Genomic DNA, 24,712 nt, shown 5'->3' on the forward strand with positions numbered 1-24,712 from the left:
GCGCGGCGCCCCCTCCCGCCGCGGGCCGTTGCCGAGGGGAGGCCCCTCCCCCGCAGCGCGGTGGCGGCGGCGCCGCCGACCTAGGAGAGGAGCAGCCGGGCCGCTGGGGCCGATGGCGGGGGACGAACGGGGCCTGCGTACCGCGTGGCTGGGTGACGGCGGGGCACGGGAAGGGCCGGGGGCTGCGCGGCAAGGGGGTGGGTAAGGGGGGCGGTGGCGCTGTTTACTGCCGCGTCACTCCCCCCTCCGCCGCTACTGTCATGGCGACGGGGGAGGGACTGTCACGTGAGCGCGGAGGGAGCGGGAGGGGGGAACCGGCCCGCATCACGTGACCGCGCGGCCACGCGTGGCGGCTTGTTCCCCCGTCACGTGAGGCGGGCCCGGCCCCTCCCCCGCCCTCCCGGCGCCCCGCGGCTTGTTCCGGTCACGTGCCCACCCCTGCCCGCCCCATGGCCCCGGCGGCGGCGGCCCGACCCCCGTAGCGCCCGCTCCCGCCCCGGGCCCCTTCTTCCGGCAGCGGCCAGCACGCCGGCCCGGAGCTGGTCTCCGCCACTGCCCGCACGGTAAGGTGCCCGCCGGCGCGGGGGACGGGGAGGCGGTGGTGCCGGGCACTCCACTCGTGGGTGTGTGGGGGCCAGCGGGGCCCGATCCGCCGTACGGCCGCGCTGTCCTCGCAGTTCCCTCCTCGGTGTGACAGGGCAGCGACTGCTGGGGACCGCTGCGGCGGGCCCGGTCCTGCGGCGGCTCGGTAGGGCGTGCTGCGGCGGTGCTGCGGCGGCCTTTGGCCTCCCGTTCTTCTCTACCTGCTCCCCACCGCGGCAGTGGCGGCCTGGCGGGGCCCGGGGTTCCGTGAGGAAAGGGACTGAAACGTGGCGGCAGCTGTCTTTCCGCGGCCCCCGGGGAGGGGGCGGTGGAAAGATGGCAGCGCTACGCCGGCGGGATCGTGGCTGGGGGGGCACCGGCTGCTTGGTGGCGGGTGCGGGCGATAGACAAAGAGGTGCCCTCGATCCGCCTTCCAGGGCAGCGGCCACCTTCTGCTGGGCACGCCAGCAGCCGAACAGAGCCCACCGGGGTCGTTCGAGATACCCTCGGGCCTATTTCTCCGCAGTCTGAAGCACCCATCCCCACACAGGCAAAGAGAGGCCGGGGATGACCCTTCAGGCGGGCTCAGGGCATCGCTCTGCTCGCTGCACTGGTCGCCAGTGTGCAGTTCAAACGGCACCGCACACGCCTCCCCGTTCTGTGGGCAGTGATCCTCTGACAGGTTGCTGCTGCCCACTCTTGTCAGCTCCCGGACCCCACCCTGGGATCCCTGGGCTGTGCAGCCGAACCGTCGGGACCTGGCTGCCTACCCATGGCACTGCGGTTCGGGCTGGGCCATTGGCGTAGGCATTCTGCTGTTCCCTGTGGGGAGTGGAAACCTAGCAGCAAGGCCTGCATCGAGTCTGTCAGAGCTCCCCTGCCACCCTGTGCCTAGCCTGAGGTTATGTCAGGCTAGTCGAGGTTATGGAAATGTGTAAAAGTTTTCTTCATTTCTGCTCAGAACCTGACAAAACCACGTGGGAAGAAACTGGATTGAAGTGCTGGTAGTGAAGGGTGCTCAGGACAGGTGTTGTAAGGAACAGGGGAAAGAAGTGCCTAGGTTTAGAGGTGTTGAGGAAGAGCTGCTGTGTTAGAGGAAGGGTAACTGTTGGAATTTGATGGTATTTCCTGAAGCTCTTTTCACTCTCTCAGAGCTAGGAGGCTTCTGGGTGGTTAAGCAAACAGGACCCTTTTATTGTGTGCTGTGTGCTCACACTCAATCTTCCTGATAGACCTTGCCAGTTGTAACTGCAGCTGAAACTGACATCCTCAAGACAGGCTTGATGACAAGTCATCCCCCATGGGCTAGAGCCAGTGCTTCATCCATCAGCTCTTAACCATCACTTCAAAAGCTCTACCACTGGGGAGTTTAAAATAATGTGTGTCTGACTGGGACTTAGAGGAAGCTCTGTCTCCCAAAATCTGCAGCTGAAGAGCTCTTTTAGCAGCAGATTAAAAGGATCCTGTGAAGCTGTAAAGCAGCAGATTTTCCCTGCCTGCATGTTGCAGTCATTGCCCCTTAGAGCAGCAGTGTCATCATCTGCAATACTGACTCCTGGAAACTTAAATGCAGAGGCTCTGAGTTTTGGGCAGGTGTGGAGAGATCCTTGCTGGCTCTCACCCTTCTGTGTGCTAAACCTTCAGAGTCCAAAAAGAGAAGAGACTGGCATGCCTGAGTGTGTTTAGCACAGACACACACTTCCCCTCTGCAGTGAGTAGGGGACCAGCCTCATGCTCTTCCAGCAGTGAGGCAAGATTTCTGTTTCAGAAGTCTCCCTTTATTTCTTGCTACAAGAAGCCATTTTGTGTGCATTGGTGACAGGCAGTGACTTCCCTAAATCCTGGTTATTGGTATCTTTTATTCTTTCTCCAAGGTTTCCCCCATTTTGGGTGATGCTTACTGTGCTTGTGAGTCGTGTCATCCTGCTGCCACCCCTAAACTACTGCATGAGAAAGCAAGCACAGCCATGAGATAAAGCAAGAACAGCAGTGAGCTAGTGTGTTCACTCTCCCAGAAGGTAGGACAAGTCACTAGTGGGATAATTGTGTGCTCATGGATTGCACGCTGCAGGGCACTGTGCTAGAAGCACCGTGGCTGTGAAGGAGAAGTTGCTAGCTGCTGATCCTTTTCTCCCAGAGCTGAAAGACTGGTTGTAGGTGGGTGAAATAGGCATGGTAGAAAAGCAAAGCAGCTTGCATCAGAATGAGCCTGACTCTGGAAATGCTCTCCTTTTTCTTCCAGTTCAGTACCAGTTTAATTCCTTTGCACTCTGTGGCTTTGTCTCTGCTGCACTGGATAGCAATGACCTTAGAGGACTGTAAAGTAACAAAGGGAAGGGGGGGAAGTCAAAATCCTTAGTCTTGCATACCTTTTTCCCAGTCAGTTACAGTCTGTGGCCAGCTGCCCTTTTCTGGGAAGGATAAGGTGCTGCTGAGAGACTCCAGGAAGCTCTCCATAGAACGATAGCGTCAATAGCACTGGAAGAGAGTAATGCTGCTGGGGAGCCTGTGATGGATTTGTTATAGGAAAAGGTGCTGCAGTCAGGCCATGCAGTTTTCTTTGGGCAAGAAGTATTAGCAGGGCTGCTCTGGCTGTGGCACAGTGTGTGCTGGTGCCTGCTGCAATGGTGCTGATGTGAAAGCCCACGTCCAGCTGGGCATCGCTGAAGTCTTTGGCAAAGCTTTGTGTGGCTGAAATGATGAAGGAGCAAAGCTCAAGCACAGAGCCCTTTTAGCCCTTTTGCTGTTCCTTCCATTTAGTATTTCCCCTTCACTCATTTGGGAGATGTTTAAGACTTCTGCTGAAGTGAATGCTGTGCTGTGTTGCATGCAGGGCCCAGGAAATGTTAGAGGTGTTCTAAAGCAGAGGAAAGAGGAGGATCAGCGTTTTAAAATACCATTTTATGTGTCAGTAGTAAAGTTTATGGTGCACAAAACACAGCAGTTGGACAGACTAAACATTCACAGCAAGCAGAGCAAAGATGCACATTTTTGGTAAGTGGAGGACAGGGGGTTTGTAGAGTGTGATCCTGCTGCAGTCTTCTTAATCTCCTGGGAAATGTAAGGGTGAACCTGCAGGGAGGAGGAATGACAGTGGCTGCTGGGGAGAAGAAGGCAGCAAGCCTCAAAGGGCTTGTTGATGTGAGAGTCTGGTGATAAAACTAGCAGTGTGGTGAAGTAGGTATGACATTAGTCCCTTGGACTGTGGGGGAGAAGAAGAGGGAACTGGCCAGCTGGAACCAAGTGTGCAAAACATTGAGCACACAGGAGTGTAGCTGCACCTTGTCACAGAGGACTGCAAATCTGTGCTGCTTTTTTACATACCTTGTATTCTTCCCTTTTCTGAAATGACTTAACATCTGCCATTCACCCTGAAGAAGGGAATGGCTGCCAAATGCCAGAGGAAATGTGGAATTTATGGAATTCAGTACCCTTCTGAACTTGGAGAAACCAGTAAAGGAACATAAAACTGGGAAAACAGGGTTATCAGTTTAAATGTAAGCTTTGCAGGCCTTTTATTGAAGCAAAACCAGCATCAGCAATGCCACTGGATTAATTTCTGATGTAACTGGCAGCATTCTGTTTAAACTGCTGGTTTCACTGACAGAGGGGATGCTGTTCATGTGGCAGCACGTTTCAGACACGGTGTGGGCACGAACGAGTGAATGTGGGCTGCCTTCCTTGGGTACAGGCAGGAGTAGTGAAAGAGCTGCAGCAAAAATCATGATGCTAATTAGCTCAACTGTGTGTTCCTAATAGCTCCTGGTAGCCACAATGGCAACATCATCTGAAGAAGTCTTACTGATTGTAAAGAAGGTTCGTCAGAAGAAGCAGGATGGAGCTCTCTACCTTATGGCTGAAAGGATCGCATGGGCACCCGAGGGCAAGGACCGATTCACAGTCAGCCATATGTATGCAGACATCAAATGTAAGTCAGCTCTTTTCCTGCTCCAGTGGCAGTAAGCAGTAGTTCAATAAACACTTAAACACAACCCAACACTTAATTTGCCATGAAACACCAGCAGGTAAGTTAGGGAGGCTGTGAAGGTTTAACCAGGTTATTCTGTATAGGGGCAGACATCGAGGCCGTGGTGGAGGATCAGCAGTTCATTAGGGATGCTATTGCACAGCTTCTGTGGTCTTCAGTGCTGTACTGCATTTGCTGCTAACTTTGGATAAACTTCCACTGCAAGTTGAACTGGAAGTCATCTATGCCATGTGCTTGTGGAGAGAAGGGTGGGAGGAGGGTTGAGGAAGGGTATAGGCTTTTCTGTGTTAGAGCACAGAAGCTATCCGCAATGGCATGTGGTAAACCAGCTGCAGATGTTTCAGTTTGCATGTAAACCAAACCTTGCTGGCTGGTTTTCATCCAGCAGACCATAGCTTCAGGAGTGCTAGCTTCTGGAATTTGGCCTAATAGGGGAGCATCCAAATCAGCATTTCCTATTGCAGAGTACATGCAAGTCAGAACTGAACAGTAAATGCCTACAGCGTGCTGCCTTTCTGGCTTCAGTTAGTGCTCCTATTCCTGGCTGTAATGCCAGAAGAAGGAATGGAAAGAAAGTTGCATGTGTCACTTGGAAAAGGCTTAGTGATCATGGCTGTTTAAAGTCACATACAAGCACTGCAGCATGATCAGAAGTGTGATGAATCAGAACTAGTGCAGTGTCACCTTACATATGGGTGTGCTAAGGAGTTCAAAAGCTCTGTTCACCTACAGTACAACTTTGTGAAGGTTTTATTTAGCTATTTGTTGAAGTCTGTTACTTGGATGAAAGGTGCTCTTTTTTGTCCTCTAAGATTAAGAAGTAAATTTGTAATGGAGATGATGATTTAGTGGTGGCATCTGGTTCCTGTCTCCCACTTGCACTGGAGAAAGGGGCAAGATTCAAAGTTAGGGTAGTGCCATTTTAGAGCCACACTGAAGTCAGTGTAGCACAACAGCCCATAAACACAGTTGTCCTTTCCTCTGCTCCCTCTGGTTACAAGAAAGGCAGCAGGAGTTAGGTTTCTCTTGTGAGTCATGAGGGTGTAATAGCACCTTGGAGGCATGGGTGATGGACTTTGGGAATACTGGTGGCTAAAGATGCTTGTCACACCACTTGAAACCAGCCTGCTTTTGCTGTCAGCAGAAGTACTTTTACCCCACCCTGCCTCTGCCCTCCTGTGGGAACTGGTCCAGCTGGAAAAACCAAAGGGGGTTACTTTCAGTGGGTCAGTCTCATGGTTTGGCTTGCTGCATGAATGCCAGCATCTTACAAGTAAGGCAGCAGGAAGAAGTGGAAAGGGGAAATGAGGTTGTCACCTTTCAGCAGCAGCCTGGACTGCTACCAGGTTCAAGTGTCCCCCTGATGACAATCTGACTTGCAGCCATTTTCTAATGGAGGATGTGGGGAATGCAGAGATGAATCAGGGCTCCTCATCAGTAGCTGAAGGATATTGAGCAATAGGCTACTGGTCTGTGTCTTGTGTTTTAAAGAGAACAAGGTGCAGGGTTCAGACGAATTCAAGGGGAAGACTGACTGTTCCACTTTCACAGCTGGAATTCACACACAGGGTAACGGTATGGATTGGATGAAGAGGATAACTGATACAAGCAAATACTCTAGGGGGGAGTTTCTTGTCTAAGCTCACTGTCTGCTGCTAATTAATGCTCTCTGTTATCTAGGCCAGAAAATCAGTCCAGAAGGTAAAGCTAAAATTCAGCTTCAGCTAGTATTGCATGCAGGGGACACAACCAACTTTCACTTCTCCAATGAAAGCACAGCAGTGAAGGAGCGAGATGCAGTGAAGGATCTTCTTCAACAGCTGTTGCCCAAGTTCAAAAGGAAAGCCAACAAAGAACTTGAGGAGAAGAACAGGTAAAGAAGCCTTCAGCTTTCTGGGTGGTTTTAAATTGTTTCCTAACTACAGTGTATTTCTGCTAGCAGTTGGTACTGCAACAAAAGCGATAGGGCATTTGTTTCCCTGGTAAAAATCTCTCCACTTTCAGTTTAGAGGCAGTTCCCTGAGCCTTACATAACTGGAACATGTTGAGACTACACTCCTGTTCTCACTGACACGTTCCTGAGGTGTAGAGGCAGCCAGCCCCAGCTGCCACCCAGTCTTTGCTATCCATGGCTGTGAGATGAAAGCACCCCTCTGGCAGTCTCTCTCTTTATAGTCTTCCTAAATATCTATGTACTGCTTAGAAAAGCTGCATTTTCTTTTTCCTTTCTTTTCCAGAAACTATCTTCTGCCTTGATTTGGGATTTTAATTTGCTGTAATTGTTGTTTGGGTTTTTTCCCCCTCTCAAACCTTTCCTGGTGTTTTATATACTCTACCAAACTGCTGAGTGTTTTCCCCCCTCAAATCTTTCCTGGTGTTTTATATACTCTACCAAACTGCTGAGTGGTTTTTCCCCCCCTCAAATCTTTCCTGGTGTTTTATATACTCTACCAAACTGCTGAGTGTTTTCCCCCTCTGAAATCTTTCCTGGTGTTTTATATACTCTACCAAACTGCTGAGTGTTTCCCCTCCTCTCACTTGAGATGCAGTTTGTTTGTTATTTGACATACAGGATGTTTATTCTAAAAGGCTTGAGAAGGACCTAAGTCCTTTTCCCAAAAAGGCTTCTAGCATACACTTCTGTTCCTCTAAAATGCTTGTGTTAAACCAGTTCTTGTGGCCATAGAGCCCCCCTCTCTGACTCTCCCTAGATGAGCTGCACTTTGTTCTAGCATCTGCTGTGAAACCTGTAGCTACTACTTTCCATTCCCATAGACTGTTGTGCCTTGGAACTTAGGCAGGTTAAAGCTGGGGTTTCAATCACAGGAGTGTTGCCTCCTTGGGCAGACTGAATCTTTACAAGGAGCTTTCCCAGCAGAAGGGCAGGAGCCCATGTGCTGGAGCTCTGACACACCCAGGCTTAACTGGTTCCAGTACTGCAGCAACCACTAGGGTCTACAGCAGTGCAGGCTGCTTTGGCACTATGTACCAGGTAGTTCTCTAGGCTAAATGCCTTATTTCCAACAGCATTAATGCTGAGTACAGAGCAGCCTTAGCTCTGAATCTTTGTGTGCAGCATTTTGCCCCACAGCACAAAGAGCTTTCCTGAAGGGGGGTTGTAGCCAGGTGGGAGTTGGTCTCTTCTCCCGGGCAGCCAGCACCAGAACAAGAGGACACTGCACCAGGGGAGGTTTAAGCTGGATGTTAGGAAGAAGTTCTTCATAGAAAGAGTGATTGGCCATTGGAATGTGCTGCCCAGGGAGGTGGTGGAGTCACCATTGCTGGAGGTGTTTAGGAAGAGACTGGATGGGGTGCTTGGTGCCATGGTTTATTTGATGAGATGGTGTTGGATGATAGCTGGACTCAATGATCTCAAAGGTCTTTTCCAACCTGGTTAATTCTATTCTGCTACTATTCTACTCTACTCTATTCCTAGTTACACACAAGCCACATCCCCACTCACCAGGGTCACCATTTGTTACACTAGAGTTGGTCTATTTATCTGGAGCACAGCTTCCAGCTTTGTTGTTCTATAGATGTTCAGATCACCCTGAGCAATGCTTCCAGGACAAGCTGTAAGCAGGCAAAGACCTTTATTACTTTATACAGCAAAGTTACCTAGTCTGTCAGAAGGCATGTTTGTCACATCTCAGTTGGTTATTTTCTCCTGGCATGGGTGTAATTAAGGCATACAATAGGTCATAGTATCAGTCAGGGTTGGAAGGGAGCACAAGGATCATCTAGTTCCAACCCCCCTGCCATGGGCAGGGACACCCCACACTAGATCAGGCTGCCCAAAGCCAGAAGGTCAAAATAACAAAACAGTATTTCAGCACATCCAACACAATTCTGCCTAGTTTCTCTCCTTCAGTTACAAGGTGTTTACATTCTTTTCAGAGTCAAAGACAAAACATAGCCCTCTCTAACTCCAGCAAAGGCAAATTGTCCCTATAGCCTTCCAAAGTTATCTGAAAACAACCTCCTCCTACACATGCTCAGTCACAATCTGTTAGAATAGAATAGACCAGCTTGGAAGAGACCTTCGAGATCATTGAGTCTAACCTAACATCCAACACCACCTCATCAACTAAACCATGGCACCAAGCACCCCATCCAGCCTCTTCCTAAACACCTCCAGGAAGGGTGACTCCACCACCTCCCTGGGCAGCACATTCCCATGGCCAATCTCTCTTTCTATGAAGAATTGCTTCCTAACATCCAGCCTAAACCTCCCCTGGTGCAGCTTGAGACTGTGTCCTCTTGTTCTGGTGCTGGCTGCCCGGGAGAAGAGACCAACCCTCACCTGGCTACAACCTCCCTTCAGGGAGTTGGAGAGAGCAAGAAGGTCTCCCCTGAGCCTCCTCTTATCCAGGCTAAGCAACCCCAGCTCCCTCAGCCTCTCCTCACAGGGCTGTGCCCCAGACCCCTCCCCAGCTTTGTTGCCCTTCTCTGGACACCTTCCAGCAAGTCAACATCATTCCTAAACTGAGGGGCCCATTGGACCACTAGAAGCCCAAGTCTAGTGAGAGGGCTTCATTAGCTTTATTTGCAGTAGATGAGGCACAAAAATTTCAGCCAAGGGGGGATTAGATGTGGCACTTGGTGCCATGGTTTAGTAGTCATGAGGTCGTGGGTGACAGGTTGGGCTTGATGATCTTTGAGGTCTTTTCCAGCCTTATTGATTCTATGATTCCTGAATTTTAAGCTCTTAACCAAGAATTGGAGAGTGCTGAAACCTCCTTCCCCCACCCCCTGTCTTATGGAAGACCAAGAAAACCCATAGAGGCTTTTACACTTCAGGAGACTCCAATCCTGGCTGTGCAAAGACACAAGAGCTCCACGCAGCAATTAGGCCAAGACACGAATCCCCCCTTAACTTTCTCTTAGGCATTAACTGCTTTCTGTGCTACTCCTCACCCATTTTTGATCTGAAGTGTTCTGAAGCAAACAGAGCTCTTGCTGTTGGTGGTTGTGTTCAGGGCTGCACAGCGTTTTGAAAGCAAAGTTTGTTTCTGTTCCTTTTGTGAGCTCTGCGTTAGCGATGGAAATCCCAGGGGCTGATTCTGCAGCGTTTCAATTCTATTCACTACATTCTTTTACCAGAATGCTGCAAGAAGATCCTGTTTTGTTTCAGCTCTATAAAGACCTTGTTGTGAGCCAAGTAATCAGTGCTGAAGAATTCTGGGCCAACCGTTTAAGCCTGAATGCAGGGGAGAATTCTGCAGCACCTAGCAAGCAGGATGTGGGCATCTCTGCAGCATTCCTGGTATGTTGGACCTCTACCTTAAAGGATTTGGGAGCAAACAAGTTGGGGAAACTCAAGAGTTCTGCTCATGTACTTTATTGCCTATACTTTAATGTCCTTACCTGGTTCCCCAACCTCTCTCTGCATGTTAGACAACTGCAAGTGTAAACAAGAAAGGGTTCTCAGGCAGTGGAACAGGCTGGCCAGGGAGGTGTTTAAAAGCTGCATGGATGTGGTGCTGAGGGATGTGGTTTTGTGGTGATGGCTTAGCAGCAGTGGTGGGACTGTGAGCTCCAGCAGAGCAGTTGGGCTTGTTGATCTCAAAGGGCTCCTCCAATCTCAACAGTGCTATGATTCCATGACATAGTCTGGGGGTCTGCTTCTGCTTTTAGAGGAACTGATTTGATCAAACCCTACGTGGCTGCCAGAGGAGCAGAACCCAAAGGCAGAGGTTGCTGCTCAACTTGCTGGGGGAAGCAGGACCGGCCACCAAATGAGCCTCAGTGCTGGCTGCAACTCCCTGAAAGGAGGCTGGAGTGAGGTCTCTTCTCCTTGGTTTCAGAACAAGAGGAAATGGCCTGAAATTGTGCCAGAGCAGGTTTAGGTTGGACATGAGGAAAAGAATTCTCTCCTGCAAGAGTGCTCAGGCCTGAAATTGTGCCAGGGAGGTTTGGGTTGGACATGAGGAACAATTTGGTGGCTGGTCAGGCATTGGAAGAGGCTGCCCAGGGAGGTGGAGGAGTCCCCATCCCTGGAGGTGTTCAAGAAATGTGTGGCCATGGTTTAGTGGCCATGGTTTAGTGGCCATGGTGGTGTTGGGTTGATGGTTGGACCAGATGATCTTAGAGGTCTTTTCCAACCCAACCAATTCTATTCTATTCTAAGAGGGGGGGAAAAAAGAGTAAAGTTTTGTGCAACTCTGCAAACCTTTAGGTTTTGCCCATTTCAAATGCTCAGTTTGAACTTGAAATTGTTGGAGTGGATGACCTGCAAGGCTCCTTCCAACCTAAGCCATTCTATGCACAGGCAGGGATTGTTTGTATTGCCTCCCATAAAACAGGAGTAACAGTGAGCTTGCAAGATTACAGGGTGTGTTAAAAGAGCATCTGTTGCAGCTTGACATGCAGAAATGAAACTGCAGAGAATTTCCACACAAAAGGTTTTGCTCCCTCCCCAGTTTGTGTTTTTTTTTTTTAAACCAGTACATGCTTTCAGCTACTTGGAAAACAGCTCCTCTGTCTGAAAGCTCTCTTTAACTCTCTTTTTTCCCCCCAGCTTTGCTCTGTTATGCATTTGCAGAAGCCATGCTTCAGTAATCTCAGTGCAGTCTAGAAGTAAGCTGGGTACAACCCTCAGATTCCTCCCACAGAGCCATGTTTCTGCTTCTGCAACAAAGGTCACACAGATTCTGACTCTTTAGCCAGAATCCCATTTCCAGCTTTGCAATTACTGTGCACACATCAAAGGTTTAGGAGGGAAAGAGGAGTTGGGGAGTTAGGACTTGGCTGCTGTAAAAAACAGTTGGGTTTTCCCTCTAGAAATACCTGAGTCTGTTACCAAAGGAACTTGATTGCTCTGCTTTCCTGTCTCCCATTATCCTTACACCTGAACATTGAAACCAACCAACCAAAAGCCACAAACCTTCACAAGTGAGGTTGTGTTTGTGTACTCTGCATGTGTGAAGAAGAAAGCTTCTGATGTTAAGGTATCCCAGTTCAGGGTTAAGGACCTGTCCCTGCTCAGAGTGAGTCTTTCTGTAGGAAGAGGGTGGTGCAAGAGCTAGAATTCAGGTGTACAGGAGGAGGAAGAGAAGCAGGGCAGCGTGTGCCATCACATACACAATTTTTACTGTTACTAAGAATTGCCTGCTCCAGAGCTTCCTGAAGAGACCACTGAGATCCAACTTGCAAGTCCTTGCTTACTTGGCCTCAATTTCTAAATTCACTTTCATTTATCAAGTATATTTTCATGTATAAGGCCAGAAGATGTGAGAGCCATAAGACCTTGTTTTGTCCCTTCTTTATCACCACTGATTATTCACTAGCTGAACTGTTGAATGAAGGTCAGGCATGTCCAGTAAACATCCCTATTGGCACTTTGAAACAAGGGTAGGTTAAGCTAAGCATCCCTCCTTTTGACTGACAGTGGTCATGGCTTTTCATCTTCCAAAGCTTGCACTCTCCCTGGGGAATTGTCCTTTAAGTAATGAGGATTTAAGCAATGAGTAATTGATGCATCTTCTTCCTTTTCCTCTGCCAAAAATATCTATTTGTGATCAAATATCCTATGGATTGTTGGAGGAAGAAGATGATCTGCAGCAGAATACAGAAGAGAAGGCTCCCAGGAGACCTTCTTGTGGCCTTCCAGGATCTGAAGGGGGCTACAAGAAAGCTGGGGAGGGACTTTTTAAGGTGTCAGGGAGTGATAGGACTGGGGGGGAATGGAGCAAAACTAGAAATGGGGAGGTTGAGATTGGATGTTAGGAGGAAGTTCTTCCCCATGAGGGTGGTGAGAGCCTGGCACAGGTTGCCCAGGGAGGTGGTGGAAGCCTCATGCCTGGAGGTGTTTGCAGCCAGGCTGGAGGTGGCTGTGAGCAACCTGCTGTAGTGTGAGGTGTCCCTGCCCATGGCAGGGGGGTTGGAGCTGGCTGAGCCTTGAGGTCCCTTCCAAACCCTGACCATTCTGTGATTGCAAGATGCCAGTTCTTTCCCTTCTCCACTTACAGAAGGCCTTCAGTCAGCCATGACTGGTTTTCCTCCCTGTGTGCTTTGCTTTTAGGCTGACGTGCGGCCTCAAACCGACGGCTGCAACGGCCTGAGGTACAACCTGACTTCAGATATCATTGAATCCATATTCCGGACATACCCTGCAGGTAAGAGCAGTGCTTCACCTAACACAGGCATGCACTTAACAGCTGTGTTCTACTGACTTCAGGTGCAAAGGGTAGAATGTTAGTCTGAGCTGAGCCTGAAAGTAGAAAGAGCCTTATCTTCAGTCCTCAGGATGATCTGCCCTGCCTCGTGTGAAGGGTGGGAAGAAGCATGTGTTTAAGACATGCTTCTGAAGCAAAAACCTGGGGGGTTCTCTCTCTTTCTTAAATTAAAACAGTTTAACTTCCCTTGACCTTTATTATATATATATATTTAAAGGGAAAAAAAAAGGTCAACACAAGCTGAACTGCTTAAATGTTTAATAAGGAAAAAACCCCAGCAACAGCTTGTGACTCGAGATCTGGTTTGCATGATACTCCCCTCCCTCCTCAGCTTCTTAACTGTTATTTTGTTCATTAAATCACCTTTGGGAGGAAAATAATCTGATTGCCATTGTTCCCATGCCATCATGCTGAGCACTGCCACTGGTTCATTCTGGCCCCCAGCTCAAAAGGCTGAGGGTAACTAAAACTCTGGCACATCAGGCTTCTTGTGCTCGTGCAAGTCAGATCGTTTAGCCCACTGTTAGTGCATTTCTTTTTCAAAGCATTAGCCAGCCTTGCAGGGCATAGAAGAGGAGCTGTTTACTCCTGCTTAACCATTGCATGCCCTTACAGTTGCTCAGCCTGAGTGAAGGCAGCACCAGGCAAAGCAGGGAAGCCAGCAAGGGAATTTTAACCTGGAATAGCGTGACAAGGGGGAACCATTTCAGGTTGAGGGAATAGAATAGAATAGAATGGACCAGTTTGGAAGAGACCTTCAAGATCATCACATCCAACCTATCAACTAAGGGAGAGTAGGTTCAGACTGGATCGTAGGAGGAAATTCTTCAGAACAAGGGTTAGAGACTCTGGAATCGGCTGCCCAGGGAGGTTTCAGATGCCTCCTTCCTGGGGGTGTTGAAGGCCAGGTTGGATGAGGCCTTGTGCAGTTGAGTCTAGTTGAGAGGCATCCCTGCCCATAGTGGGGAGGTTGGGGTAGATGATCTCTAAGGTCTCTTCCAGACTAAGCCATTCTATGAACATTGAGTGTCCAATTTAGTGTGCCAAATACCCCTTCTGGTTAAGGGGCATTCCCTGTGTCCCCACTCTGTAGTGACTTCTGGCATGCAGAAAACTCGGTGGCCTCTGTTTTCACTGCTACTGAAATGAGCCTTTAATAACTGCTGACAGTTTAGACTGAGTGTGTGATCCCTGGACACCTTTGCTCTCTTGCTCAAGATTTTGCCCTGGCTACCTTTTTCTCTGCCTGGAGCTGGATAGAAGATTTAGAAGCCTAAAGCTCTACCGCAGGGTAGATGACCTCTGAGGTCCCTTCTGACCTGAGCTGTTCTGGGGTGCTGTGATTCTGTGATGTCCAAAGATGTGTGAAACAGTTCATAATCGTTGTGTGTGTGGGGGGGTGTTTTGTTCACAGTCAAAATGAAGTATGCAGAAAATGTTCCACACAACATGATGGAGAAGGAATTCTGGACGCGTTTTTTTCAGTCTCATTACTTCCACCGGGACAGGCTCAATACAGGCTCCAAAGACCTCTTTGCAGAGTGTGCCAAACTGGATGAAAAAGGTAAGCTGGGTGGCTTTGTCCCTGCAGCAACCTGCCATGGTCTTAGCTACACCTTAGAGCACACCACCTTCCAGCAAGAGGTGTATCTAGCAAGCCAGCAAAGCTGAAGTCAGAAATGTGCTTGCTTCGTGCTTGCGTCTTGTCTGTGGCACTGTCAAGCAAAAGCCAGGGTTGTCATTGGAAGCTAGCTGCAGGTTTGCTGCTGTTTTGTGTTTCATAGCCAGGGCAGATCTGGAAACAAATTAGCCTTTGGAAAGGGGTAGCACTAGAAATAAGTGTTACTACAACTGGTGCAACAGTAACTGCCTGAAAGGGGCCTACAAGACGGCTGGGCAGGGATTGTTTCAAAGGGGATAGGACAAGGGGCAGTGCTTTGGAATTGGGGAAGAGGAGATTGAGGTTGGACATGAGGAACAAGTTCTTTGCCATGAGGGTACTGGATCACTGGAAGGGGTTGCCTAGGGAAGGACTTGAGGCCCCATCCTTGGAGATATTCAAGGTCAGGCTTGACCAGGCTCTGGCCAACCTGATCTATTGAAGGATGTCCCTGCTTACTGCAGGGGGGTTGGGCTGGATGAGCTTTGGAGGTCCCTTCCAACCCAAGCCAAGCCATTCTATGTGCTGTAATGCTAGGTTGACCATGCTGTGCCACCAGCTCCTGGGATAATTTCCCCTGCAGCATCATTCTGTGGTATGTGCACAACTGACAAACCCTGTAGCTTTTGTTGCAGATCAGTTTGCACTTCTAGACAAAGGTGGCTCTTGCTTAAGATTTTCCAGAGGAAAAAGGAGCTGCCCATCCCTGGTCCCTGTCAGCCTTTTCAATGTGAAGTCTTGAAATATCCTCAGACTTCATTATTTTAGTGAATTCTGGAGGTAGGTTTGTGACACTAACAGAACTGAGATCACTTAACACCATCCCTTAGTCTGGTATTCTAGCATTCTATGAGGGATCCACAGCCCTTCACAAGTAACATCTATCAGCAGGTATAAATGAACCATTCTACCCCCAGGCAGGCCAGCAAGGGAGTGCCAAAAGGAGAAAATCCACAACTGAGGCTTCCAACTAGTACAGCTACATCTACAGTTTATGTCTTTCAACCAAACAGTATCCATGAGGTGCAGAAGCTGATGGAAACTGCACTAATTAGCAACCTCTGACAATGACTTTGCAGCTTTATTGCTTGTTCTAAAATGGAACTTTGAAGAGAGGGGAAAGTTTTAGTCACAGTGATAGCTGGCTAGCTGCACAACCTGTGTGTCTTCTCCTTTCAAGGTTAAACATGATCTGATAACCCCCCCTCCAATTATTTGTTTAGAGAGAGTTTTTCATGGTTCTTTGGGTGTTGTTTGTTTGTTTCCCCATACAGGTTTAAAAACAATGGTGTCTCAAGGAGTGAAAAACCCCCTGATAGATTTAACAGCTTTGGATGATAAATCATTAGATGAAGTAAGTAGCTGGCAAAAAACACAACCCAACACATCCCCTGCTCCCCCTTTAGTTTCATTGCAGGAGAAATTGGCTCTTTCTTCTCTTTGTAACTACTAATAGCACTTTATAACTGCTAATAGCACTTCATAACTGCCAATACCACTTCATAACTGCCAATACCACTTCATAACTGCCAATACCACTTCATAACTGCCAATACCACATCAATTACCTGCCTGCTGCAGAGCTTGGGTAGTCAACACGCACACAGTTGTCTGTGTGTAAAGAAATGGAGGCTGTGCCCATGGGCCTGTGTGCCTCAGCTGTCTGCCTGCCTCACTGTGCTGGGTCTAAAGGCAAGATTTCCCTGGTTTTATTAAAGAGTTATCCTTCCACTTGGATGGCTTTTTCTCTTTTGTCTAAAATTGACTCCCCAGCTTCTTCCTACCTCCTGGAGCCTGCAAGAGTAGTACAAAGCAGGAGGGAAAGAAAAAGTCATTGCATTGGTTTTCATTTTGAACACTGCTATTTGGTTAAGCTTGACTCTAAGGACACTTGACACAATGTTCTTTATTTAGCTTGAAATCCCATAACATAGCAACTAATTTGAGCCTCTGCCTGCCCCCCAAGTACAACTCAAGTGTCATAAGTGATGCACCATGATATGAAGCCAAGTGTGAACCCACACTTCAATTCTTGAGTTTTCATTAATGGTGATGCTGCATTTCCAACTTTTGGGTTGAGTTTTGGGGTTGGTTGGGGTGTTGTTTGTTTGTTTGTTAAGGGTTGTACAAAGGTACCAGTGGGAAAGTGGGCTAGAGTTTAGGAGAGGTGTGACTGGACCTGCAGACTGCCCTAGATCCCCTTTGGGGCTGATTACTGCACATGGGGTGAAGCGAGTTGTCTTCAGCCAGCTGGTAACTGGGGAAGACTGCCAACATCAAGGCTTGAGATTGGATTCCTGGCAACATCACTTCCTCCTGACAGGTGTCATTTAGCCTGGGGGCTGCTGGTGCCCCACAAGATGTTAAAGAGAGGTCAGAAAAGCAGTTGGTAACTCTTACTTGCCATCCAAGCCTATCTGTTTTGTACAGGTGATCCTTTTCTTTTCTTAATTGAAGTTCTGGTTTTACTTCATGGCCTTAGAAAACTCTCTTAAGATTCGTTTTCCTCCTTCTCTCAGACACCTCTAAACTGCCAAGAATAAAATAACCCACAGAGATTTTCCCCAAGTACCTAAGGCGGTGGTGGAGCAAGGCAGTAAAATGCTGCTTCAGGCAGCGTCACTGGGAAGAGTTCAGAGGGGGGTGGCATGAAAGCTTCCTGACTCAATGGAAAACAGAATTGTCCTTCTGGGTTTTGGAGCAGGAGGCAGCCAACACTGTTTTCTTTTTAGGGCTATGGTGTTGCTTCAGTGGCCTCGACATCAAATGCCTCCAAATCGGCTCGGGAGAGTAGCAACGCTGCCATCATCAAACGCTTTAATCATCACAGTGCCATGGTCCTTGCAGCTGGCCTCAGGAAACAGTAAGTTTCAATCTTGTGTAAAAGCCCTTTTGGGAACCAATTCTGAGGAGTTTCCCCCCCACAAAAATACCTCTCCAATTACTGACCCACCCCCCCCCAACCCTTTCTTTTAGTTTTTGTCACAAGTGAAAATGGCCTTCAGCTTCCATTTTACTTCAGAAAAGCTTTTCATGGCTGTCTGAGATGATCAATGCTGTCCTTAGCTGAGTTATCACAGGAAGCAGGGGAAAAGGGAAAGGATGTTGCTGCCTTACTTCTGTAGCTCTAGTGAAGGCTGCAGAAGCAGTATTCTGTCTGCTGTGGGGCAAACAGAGGTCTGGGGCAGGGAGTTTCTGTTGCCTGCCTCCCAGGGACAGGTCTGGTGGAGCTTCCTGTAGTGGGGTGCATGGATGTAAGTAAATGAGGAAGCAAAAACCCAGTGTGGCATGGGTGGATCAGATGAACAATTTCCCCTATGCAATGCCCTGCCTGCCCCTGACCAAAAAAAAACCAAATAACCCTATCAGGTGGTTCCATGTGTTTACAGTCAAGTTCACAAATGGAACTTAAAAGAGGCCTGAAGTGGGGGTGATGTGAAATCTGCTTCACAACTGGTTTATAAACAGCCACCCAAGGGTTACTACTCTACCCCAATCCTGCAGACCTGACCTGTAAGAGATCTTGATTAAATACTTTCTCCTGTACAGCTGTGCTCCCTCATGTCATTCTTTGTGCCTTGCACCAACTGAACACTGTACCTTAAAGGATCTCTTCTGGGCAATGTGTGTTTCTGCTTCTCAGTTCAGAAAGAGGCAAAACAGTGAAACTCTTACTCCAAACCAGCAGTATCTCAGGGCTCCCCTCGCTCTGCTCATACCTGGTTGGCCTAAGTTTGCAGAGCATTTCTAATTTAGTCCTGATTTTGTGTTGCATTGTTGGCATGCTGCTGTTTGAGGAGAGGGAGAAGCACCCTCCCTTGCTGGTGAATGTCCCCCTTGACAAGCAGAGTTGTTAGAGGAGCTGTTTCCCTCTATCTACATCAACTGCTAGAAATGAAGACACCAGGGGAAAAAAAGACATGCAGTATGTGACCATGCCTATAAAACTTTTGAAACAGATGTATTTACTTTGTCTCTAGCTTGTGTCTTAAGTTTCCTGTGAGGTGAATTCTTCTTAATGCTGTTTCTCTATTTTAAGAGAAGCACAAAATGACCATTACAGTGAGACCAGCAGTACGGATGGAAACTCCAGGGACTCAGATTTCTTTCAGCCACCAATGAAAAAGGTATAAAGCTAGCTGATGCAATTCTAATGGAATGGAACTGGAAGCTCAAAAGATTGCTGAAGGTTCCATACTTGGTTTCTGATGCATCTCAAATGATCCTTTCTTAGCTTTGCTTAGAAGTGTCTAACCTAAGAACCCAAGGGCCTGGCACAAGCTTGGTACCACTGTTTAAGGCAAAGAAATTACACTTGGAAGTGTTGCTCTGTGCATCTCCTCAGCAGTGCCCAACACAAGCTCAACATTCCAGCCTGCTTCTGCGTGGACCCAGAAATCTGGTTCCTCCCATTCACTGCAGTTCTATTTTTGCCTCCTCCTCCCTCCCCTGTTATTTTTTTCCAAATGCCTGACAACTTCCAGAGAGCATCCCTCTGAAAGGGGTAGTGGTGTTCAAGCACCAACATTAACCTATCAAGTGTATTGTTTGGAGAGGGGATAATTAAAGTGGCACATGGCAGCCTTCATCTTAAGGTTAGAAGCTGCAGTGAGGTTCAGCTGATAGCATAGTGACACCTGGTGCACTGAAATACAGGGCAGCAGCCTGCTTTAGACTCCCCATAGCAGCTTGCAGAGTGGAAGAGAGCACTGTAATTGCTGCAGGCCTGAATTGAATGCTCTTGCTGGAGCTGACAGCCTAAATAGCATAGTGCCAGGGCAACCCAAAACCTGTGTGTGTTGGAGGCAAGGTTGTAGAATGCACGTGGTGGTAAATGTTGAGGAAGTCAACAGATTTGACCTCCTGAAAGCTGCAATTTTTACTGGGGAGAAAATTACACACTAGGACTAGAATAAATGTGGTGAAAAGAGGAGTGAAAGAGCAGCATGAGAGTAGGAGACTTCAAGAATAGTTGTCTGATTGTGCAGAGTCAGCTATCACTGTGCTGTGACTTCCCAGCACTTATGCTCTGTCACCACCTAGCTTGGGCAGTTACGGTTTCAGTCTTACACCCCTGAACACCAGCCATTAAATCATTACTGTTTCTGCTGATATTGAAGAGGGTTGGACATAAACAGTGCAAAGAATGATCTGGAAGTGGTGGGGACTGCCAAATTTTGGCCAGAATCTGCAGGGGTGGGGAAAAAACCCAAAGGGGTAGTGGCAAGGTTTCCAAATGGCACACTTCAGCCAGCACTGGGCACTCTGGAGAGCAGACATGGAGCATTCCACACCTCTGTTTCCTTTAAGGCTGTAGTAACCTTTCCTCTCAAACTTGGTGAGCTGGATTAAAAAAAAACAAAGGACTCAACACATCAAACTGTGTCCTCATGTGTAATGTGTGGAATTCTTTGGCTTGTTTTAGGTGAAGCTGCAGGAGGCCATCGAATATGAAGATTTAACGAAGAACGATAGCGTTAAAACTATTGCACTAAACCTAAAGAAGTCTGATAGGTAAGGTACCAAAACACACACACAGCTCCTTCAGCACATTCAGTCTTGCAGGTCCCTCACTGCAGCCTGCACAGAACCAGCTGGTTCAGCCTCTGTGCCACAGCCTGGTGTGTTTAGGCTAAGTTTAGCAAGCTGGTAAGACCTCCTGAGTCAACCAGCTTCCAAGCAATCCCCACTTCAGTTTGGATTTCATCTTGCTTTCCAGCAAGGGAAGTGTTTGGAAGCCTAGCTGAAGGGTTTTGACACGTGGAAGTCTAACAGACCTATGTTCCCAGTTCAGCACTGTGCTGCAGCTTACAGTGGAAAATGTGTTACATGTGAAAATAGACTCATAGAATTGTTAGGGTTGGGAGGGACCTCAAGGGTCAGCCAGTTCCAACCCCCCCTGCCATGGGCAGGGACACCTCACACTAGATCACATTGCCCAGAGCCACATTCCAGCCTGGCCTTAAAAACCTGCAGGGATGAGGCTTCTGCCAGCTCCCTGATGATGATTGCAAGGAAAAGCTACTCCCTTTTTCTAGACACTTCAGTTTAAGAGCTTTAGCTGTAACCTCAGAAAAGGAGTGATGCCATAGGCAGTGTTCACCTACCTGCACTTAGCTTAGCTTCAGCCCTGTATGGTGTGAATTCCCCCATGCTAAGGATGCTCCCAGAGCTAGGTGGCACAGGTAGCTTTTCATTAGCAAAATGCTGCTCCCAGATTCTCTTACTGTGCTGCCATACCATCCCTAACCCTGCTTCTTCCCACGTGGCAATGTATAGTACTTTATCAGTAAGCTGTAGATGGTAGCCTCAGCACTTGCAAAGCAGCTGCAATTAGAAACACCTGAAGAACAGTCCACTGAGTTTGGCCTCTCCTATACCACCACTCCTATTAATACCCTTTTTCTCTTTCCTTTTCTCACCTCACAGGTATTATCATGGTCCAACTCCAATTCAATCACAGCAATATGCAACCAGTCAGGATATAATTAATTCTTTTAATAGTATTAGGCAAGAAATGGAAGCATATGTACCCAAACTAACTCAGGTATGGAAGAACACTCCCCCAGAAATTCCTTTCTTGATTTCAGCAGCTTAGTTTCCTTTGTTATCTCCAATGCTTTTTATGTTATTCAATTTATTTTACAACTTGAAGCAATGCCTTTTGTGTTTAAAATCCAAACAATAGGGAACTAAGTCCTTGCTGCTCCTCAGTTACATTCTGCTGTTACCATGGCCTTTGAGGAAGTGGAAAGGCATAAAGCAGTAAAGCAGAACTGTCATGCAACAGGAAGCACAGGGCAATATTATTGATCCCACCTCCTGAAATCTAGGATGTAAAGGTCTTAGGAGGTCATAGCAAGCAGGTTGATAAACGAACAGGTCTTTCACTCCTAAAGAGGTAGGATGGAGATCTCACTGTGGGATGCGCAAAAGCTCTGTCCTGGCACCTGGAGGGCACTAAAGCCTTGTAGCCAATCTCCTCCCAGCCACTACCTGATATTCCTTTGTTAGTAAATCCAGATTTGGCCCTAAGCAAAGCAGCCCCAACTGTGAAGGTGCCACTTTTCTGTAGAGTAGTCCTCTGTCCTATTTCAGTGCAAGTGCACAGCCAGGTTTTTTTATTTACTGGGTAGATACAAGGTTTGTTTGTCCATTATTGATCAGAGAGCTTTCATTGAGCCATGGGACGTAGAGGCACAGTGTCTAACTGTGGAAAAGAGCAGACTCTTCATCAGAGCTTCCACTGAATCTGCTCCCCTGTATTTGAACTCCAGTTGGGTGATAGGTTGGACTTGATGATCTCAAGGGGCTTTTCCAGCCTGGTTAATTCTGTTCTAGTCTAAATACACAACTTACTTGTACCAGCTATTGTTGCTAATGTGGAATATTTGTTCCCTTTCTCCCTTCAGGTTCTTTCAAGTAGTGATGCTGCTAGCACTATTGCAGCCCTGTCACCTGGAGGAGCACTTATGCAGGGTGGAACACAGCAAGCCATAAACCGTAAGGCTCTAGGGTGTAGGGTACTGTAATCCTGTCTGACTGCATTGTGCAGCACTGCCTGGCCTGCCCTCTCATCTGCCCCTTAGACTATGTTACACTCAATCAGGAAATTGTGGAAACATGTAGCTGGAGTAATGCTGGGTTCCAGCGGCAAAAGAAAAGCAACACCATGGCCACGCACCAGGGTGGTCCTGGCTGCACCAGTGCTGTCCTGGCTACACCAGTGCTGAGGCAAGTGAGTGAGAGGAAGTTGTACAGAGCAAGTGATGCAGGGTGCACTTGGGTGCCCTTACAGATCATGAGCTTTGCTTCTTCAGCAGTTCTATTTTCTGATTTATTTATTTTTTCTAATTTAAATTCCCCCTGAATTTCAGAAAACAAAAGGCAAAGCCTTTGGGAAGCCTCTTAAGGAGGCAGGGTCTAGGTAACTCTCTGGAATTAGCTTTTTTCTGGAGCCTGCATTTAAAATCCACAGCTTGCTATGAAAAAGGATGACTCAGTTGTAGGCTGCAAGGGCAAACCAGAAATGCCTCCCTCCCCACATCTCCCTTCAACCACCCCTTTCCCTCTTGTCACACTCCTGCCAGCTTGAGTTCCTGTCTCTGTAGCCTCACAGCAGATGAGTCCCTGTTCTCACAAGATTGGAGTTTTTTAGCAGTCTTTCAGTTTAACTTCTGTTACTTGGTTTGAAGAGCAGCAATAACTGATCCAGACAGCTGAAAAAGCCAAGTGTGGTTCTTTGTGGTACTGGAAGGAAAGCAGTGAGGTTTTCTTGCCCATCCCAGTTGACATATTGGGTGCTACACTACACTTCTCTGAACCTGACCACCCTGTGGGGTTTTCTTGGGGAAGGGTTGTTTGGTTGTTTTAAACAGCCTTGTCCAAGAGTTCTCTATTCACTGGTCAGCTCACCCTGCTCCTGTCATCCTCCCTGACTGTTGGTGCTTTTTGTCTGGTTCTTATGAGTGTGGCCCCTTCCCTGTTCTTGAGTCCTGTTACACTTTTCTTCTTTGAGTATCTGGGATACAGTTCCTTGTTCCTGCCTGGATTTTCCATCCTCCACGTGCTGTGACCATATTCTCATTGGCAATAAAACAGAGTGGGGGAAAGCTTACAGCATCCAGAACAGACTATTCAGCACTGTGCTGTGAGAAGAACAAGGTGCTGGTCCCATAGGCAGTACTGCCACAGTTAGAGCTGCTCAAATACACTGCTTCTGATCCTGAGTTAAGTTTGGTGTCCATTCTTTGCCCAGCACAGCTCTCCCTATGTAATATACAATCAGATAGCCATAAATGATCTGACTTGATCTGGTATGGCTGATAGTTCTTCTTCAGCTCTGAGGCACCTCAGTGCTCCCTCCCAGCCAGACTTTCTGTGATTCCAGCAGAAGCATATAATGCTGAGCTCCTTCCCTAGCCTGGTGTTCTCATTTCTCATGTGTTAGTTTTGAGTGATGTGACAGAACTCTTTTCTCCTGTTGCAGAGATGGTGCCAAATGACATTCAGTCTGAACTGAAACACTTGTACGTGGCAGTAGGGGAGCTGCTACGACACTTCTGGTCCTGCTTTCCTGTTAACACACCATTCCTAGAAGAAAAGGTAGGGGCAGAGCTTCCAGGTGTGGCCCTGGTTATGATGTGGCCCTGTGGTGGCTTGATGATGGTTTAGAGTGAGAGTCAGCTCGAGAGAACTAAGATCCATGCTGTAGATCAGTGCAGCACCTATCCCTACAACTGAAGGTCACAAACCATGAAGCATTGCTGGGTTTTCAGCAGTTCTCCTGGTGCTATTGTTTGAAATCTCTGCATGGCTGTTAACCACCCTCAGGAGCAGGTGCTGTAGCCACTTTCAGAACAGAAATGGCCAGCTCTATTCCAGCTGTGGGTTTCTCATTGCCAGCTTAAAACACACAAACTACAGCTCCCCCTCCCCCTGCACTAAAGGGAAGAACAACCTCTGCAGTCACAATGACAAGAAAGTTTTCCCTACTCTTCTATCCACTGCAAAAATTGCTCAGCTCCTAGCTTCAGAACTGCTTTCAAGGGCAGATGTCTACAACTAGCTATGTGATCCTCACCTTTTCCTGTTGCCATGCTTTCTTTTGACATCATGTGGATCACAAAGATAAAGAAATGCATTCAGATGTGCTGGATTTTCTTTGCTTGAAGGAAAAACCCCCACAAAAAAAGGATGGTTTAGGGAGCATTTTACCTGTAGTGCTTCCTGACAGTGTAATGGTCACAGTGGCACACTGCACTCTCAGGCACACTGCACTTGCCTCTCAAAATTGCACCCTCAAGAGCTGTTGGAGACTGAGTATCCCCCAAAATGAGTCACAAAGTGTTGTGTTGGGAGGTTGGTTGGTTGGTTTTTCAAGGAAAGGGAACCTCTGTGCAAGTGATTCTAATGCTGGTCTCTGTTTCTCTTACAGGTTGTGAAAATGAGGAGCAACTTGGAAAGATTTCAGGTTACAAAGCTCTGCCCATTCCAAGAAAAACTTCAGAAACAGTATTTAAGCACAAATGTAAGGAGAAAAGTACTCTTCCATTACATGGGTGCATATTGATCATTTGAATCACAGCTATCAGAAGATGTTAGCTTTGTTACTTCTTAGCTGAGGGCAATTTGTTAACTAGGAAGTGGGCAGAGGGATTGAGTACCCAGTTAACCATGGCTGCTCTCCCTGTTGCTCTGAGCAACAGTAGAAACTGTCAAGAGCTACAATTTGAAATGACTTGTGAGACAGCAAAACAGAGAAGGCCTGTTCCATTTTTCACTTCCACCAAGAAGTGGAACTTA

At 47.9% G+C, this 24,712-nt stretch overlaps 1 protein-coding gene across 3 annotated transcripts in view; it reads left to right on the plus strand.

Moving 5' to 3' along the window:
• The first annotated feature begins 226 nt into the window (after window positions 1-226).
• GTF2H1 (general transcription factor IIH subunit 1) overlaps window positions 227-24,712 on the plus strand; it is a 28,518-nt gene continuing 4,032 nt past the window's right edge. The window contains exons 1-15 of one of the 3 annotated variants that reach the window (XM_068148279.1): window positions 227-563; window positions 2,457-2,600; window positions 4,342-4,510; window positions 6,251-6,443; window positions 9,674-9,836; window positions 12,594-12,687; window positions 14,162-14,311; window positions 15,682-15,761; window positions 17,140-17,270; window positions 18,447-18,534; window positions 19,833-19,921; window positions 20,837-20,954; window positions 21,820-21,910; window positions 23,397-23,512; window positions 24,345-24,437. In XM_068148279.1, the coding sequence (XP_068004380.1) occupies window positions 4,357-4,510; window positions 6,251-6,443; window positions 9,674-9,836; window positions 12,594-12,687; window positions 14,162-14,311; window positions 15,682-15,761; window positions 17,140-17,270; window positions 18,447-18,534; window positions 19,833-19,921; window positions 20,837-20,954; window positions 21,820-21,910; window positions 23,397-23,512; window positions 24,345-24,437 (1,560 nt within the window). In that variant the 5' untranslated portion in view covers window positions 227-563; window positions 2,457-2,600; window positions 4,342-4,356. Of the gene's footprint in view, window positions 564-2,456; window positions 2,601-3,559; window positions 3,577-4,341; window positions 4,511-6,250; window positions 6,444-9,673; window positions 9,837-12,593; window positions 12,688-14,161; window positions 14,312-15,681; window positions 15,762-17,139; window positions 17,271-18,446; window positions 18,535-19,832; window positions 19,922-20,836; window positions 20,955-21,819; window positions 21,911-23,396; window positions 23,513-24,344; window positions 24,438-24,712 lie in introns of those variants that run through there. The other 2 variants (XM_068148278.1, XM_068148280.1) reach the window with 2 other exon arrangements.

Source organism: Melanerpes formicivorus, unplaced genomic scaffold, assembly GCF_026170545.1.
Source record: "Melanerpes formicivorus ecotype bairdi unplaced genomic scaffold, bMelFor1.0.p_v2 SCAF_16, whole genome shotgun sequence".
Taxonomy (NCBI): Eukaryota; Metazoa; Chordata; class Aves; order Piciformes; family Picidae; genus Melanerpes; species Melanerpes formicivorus.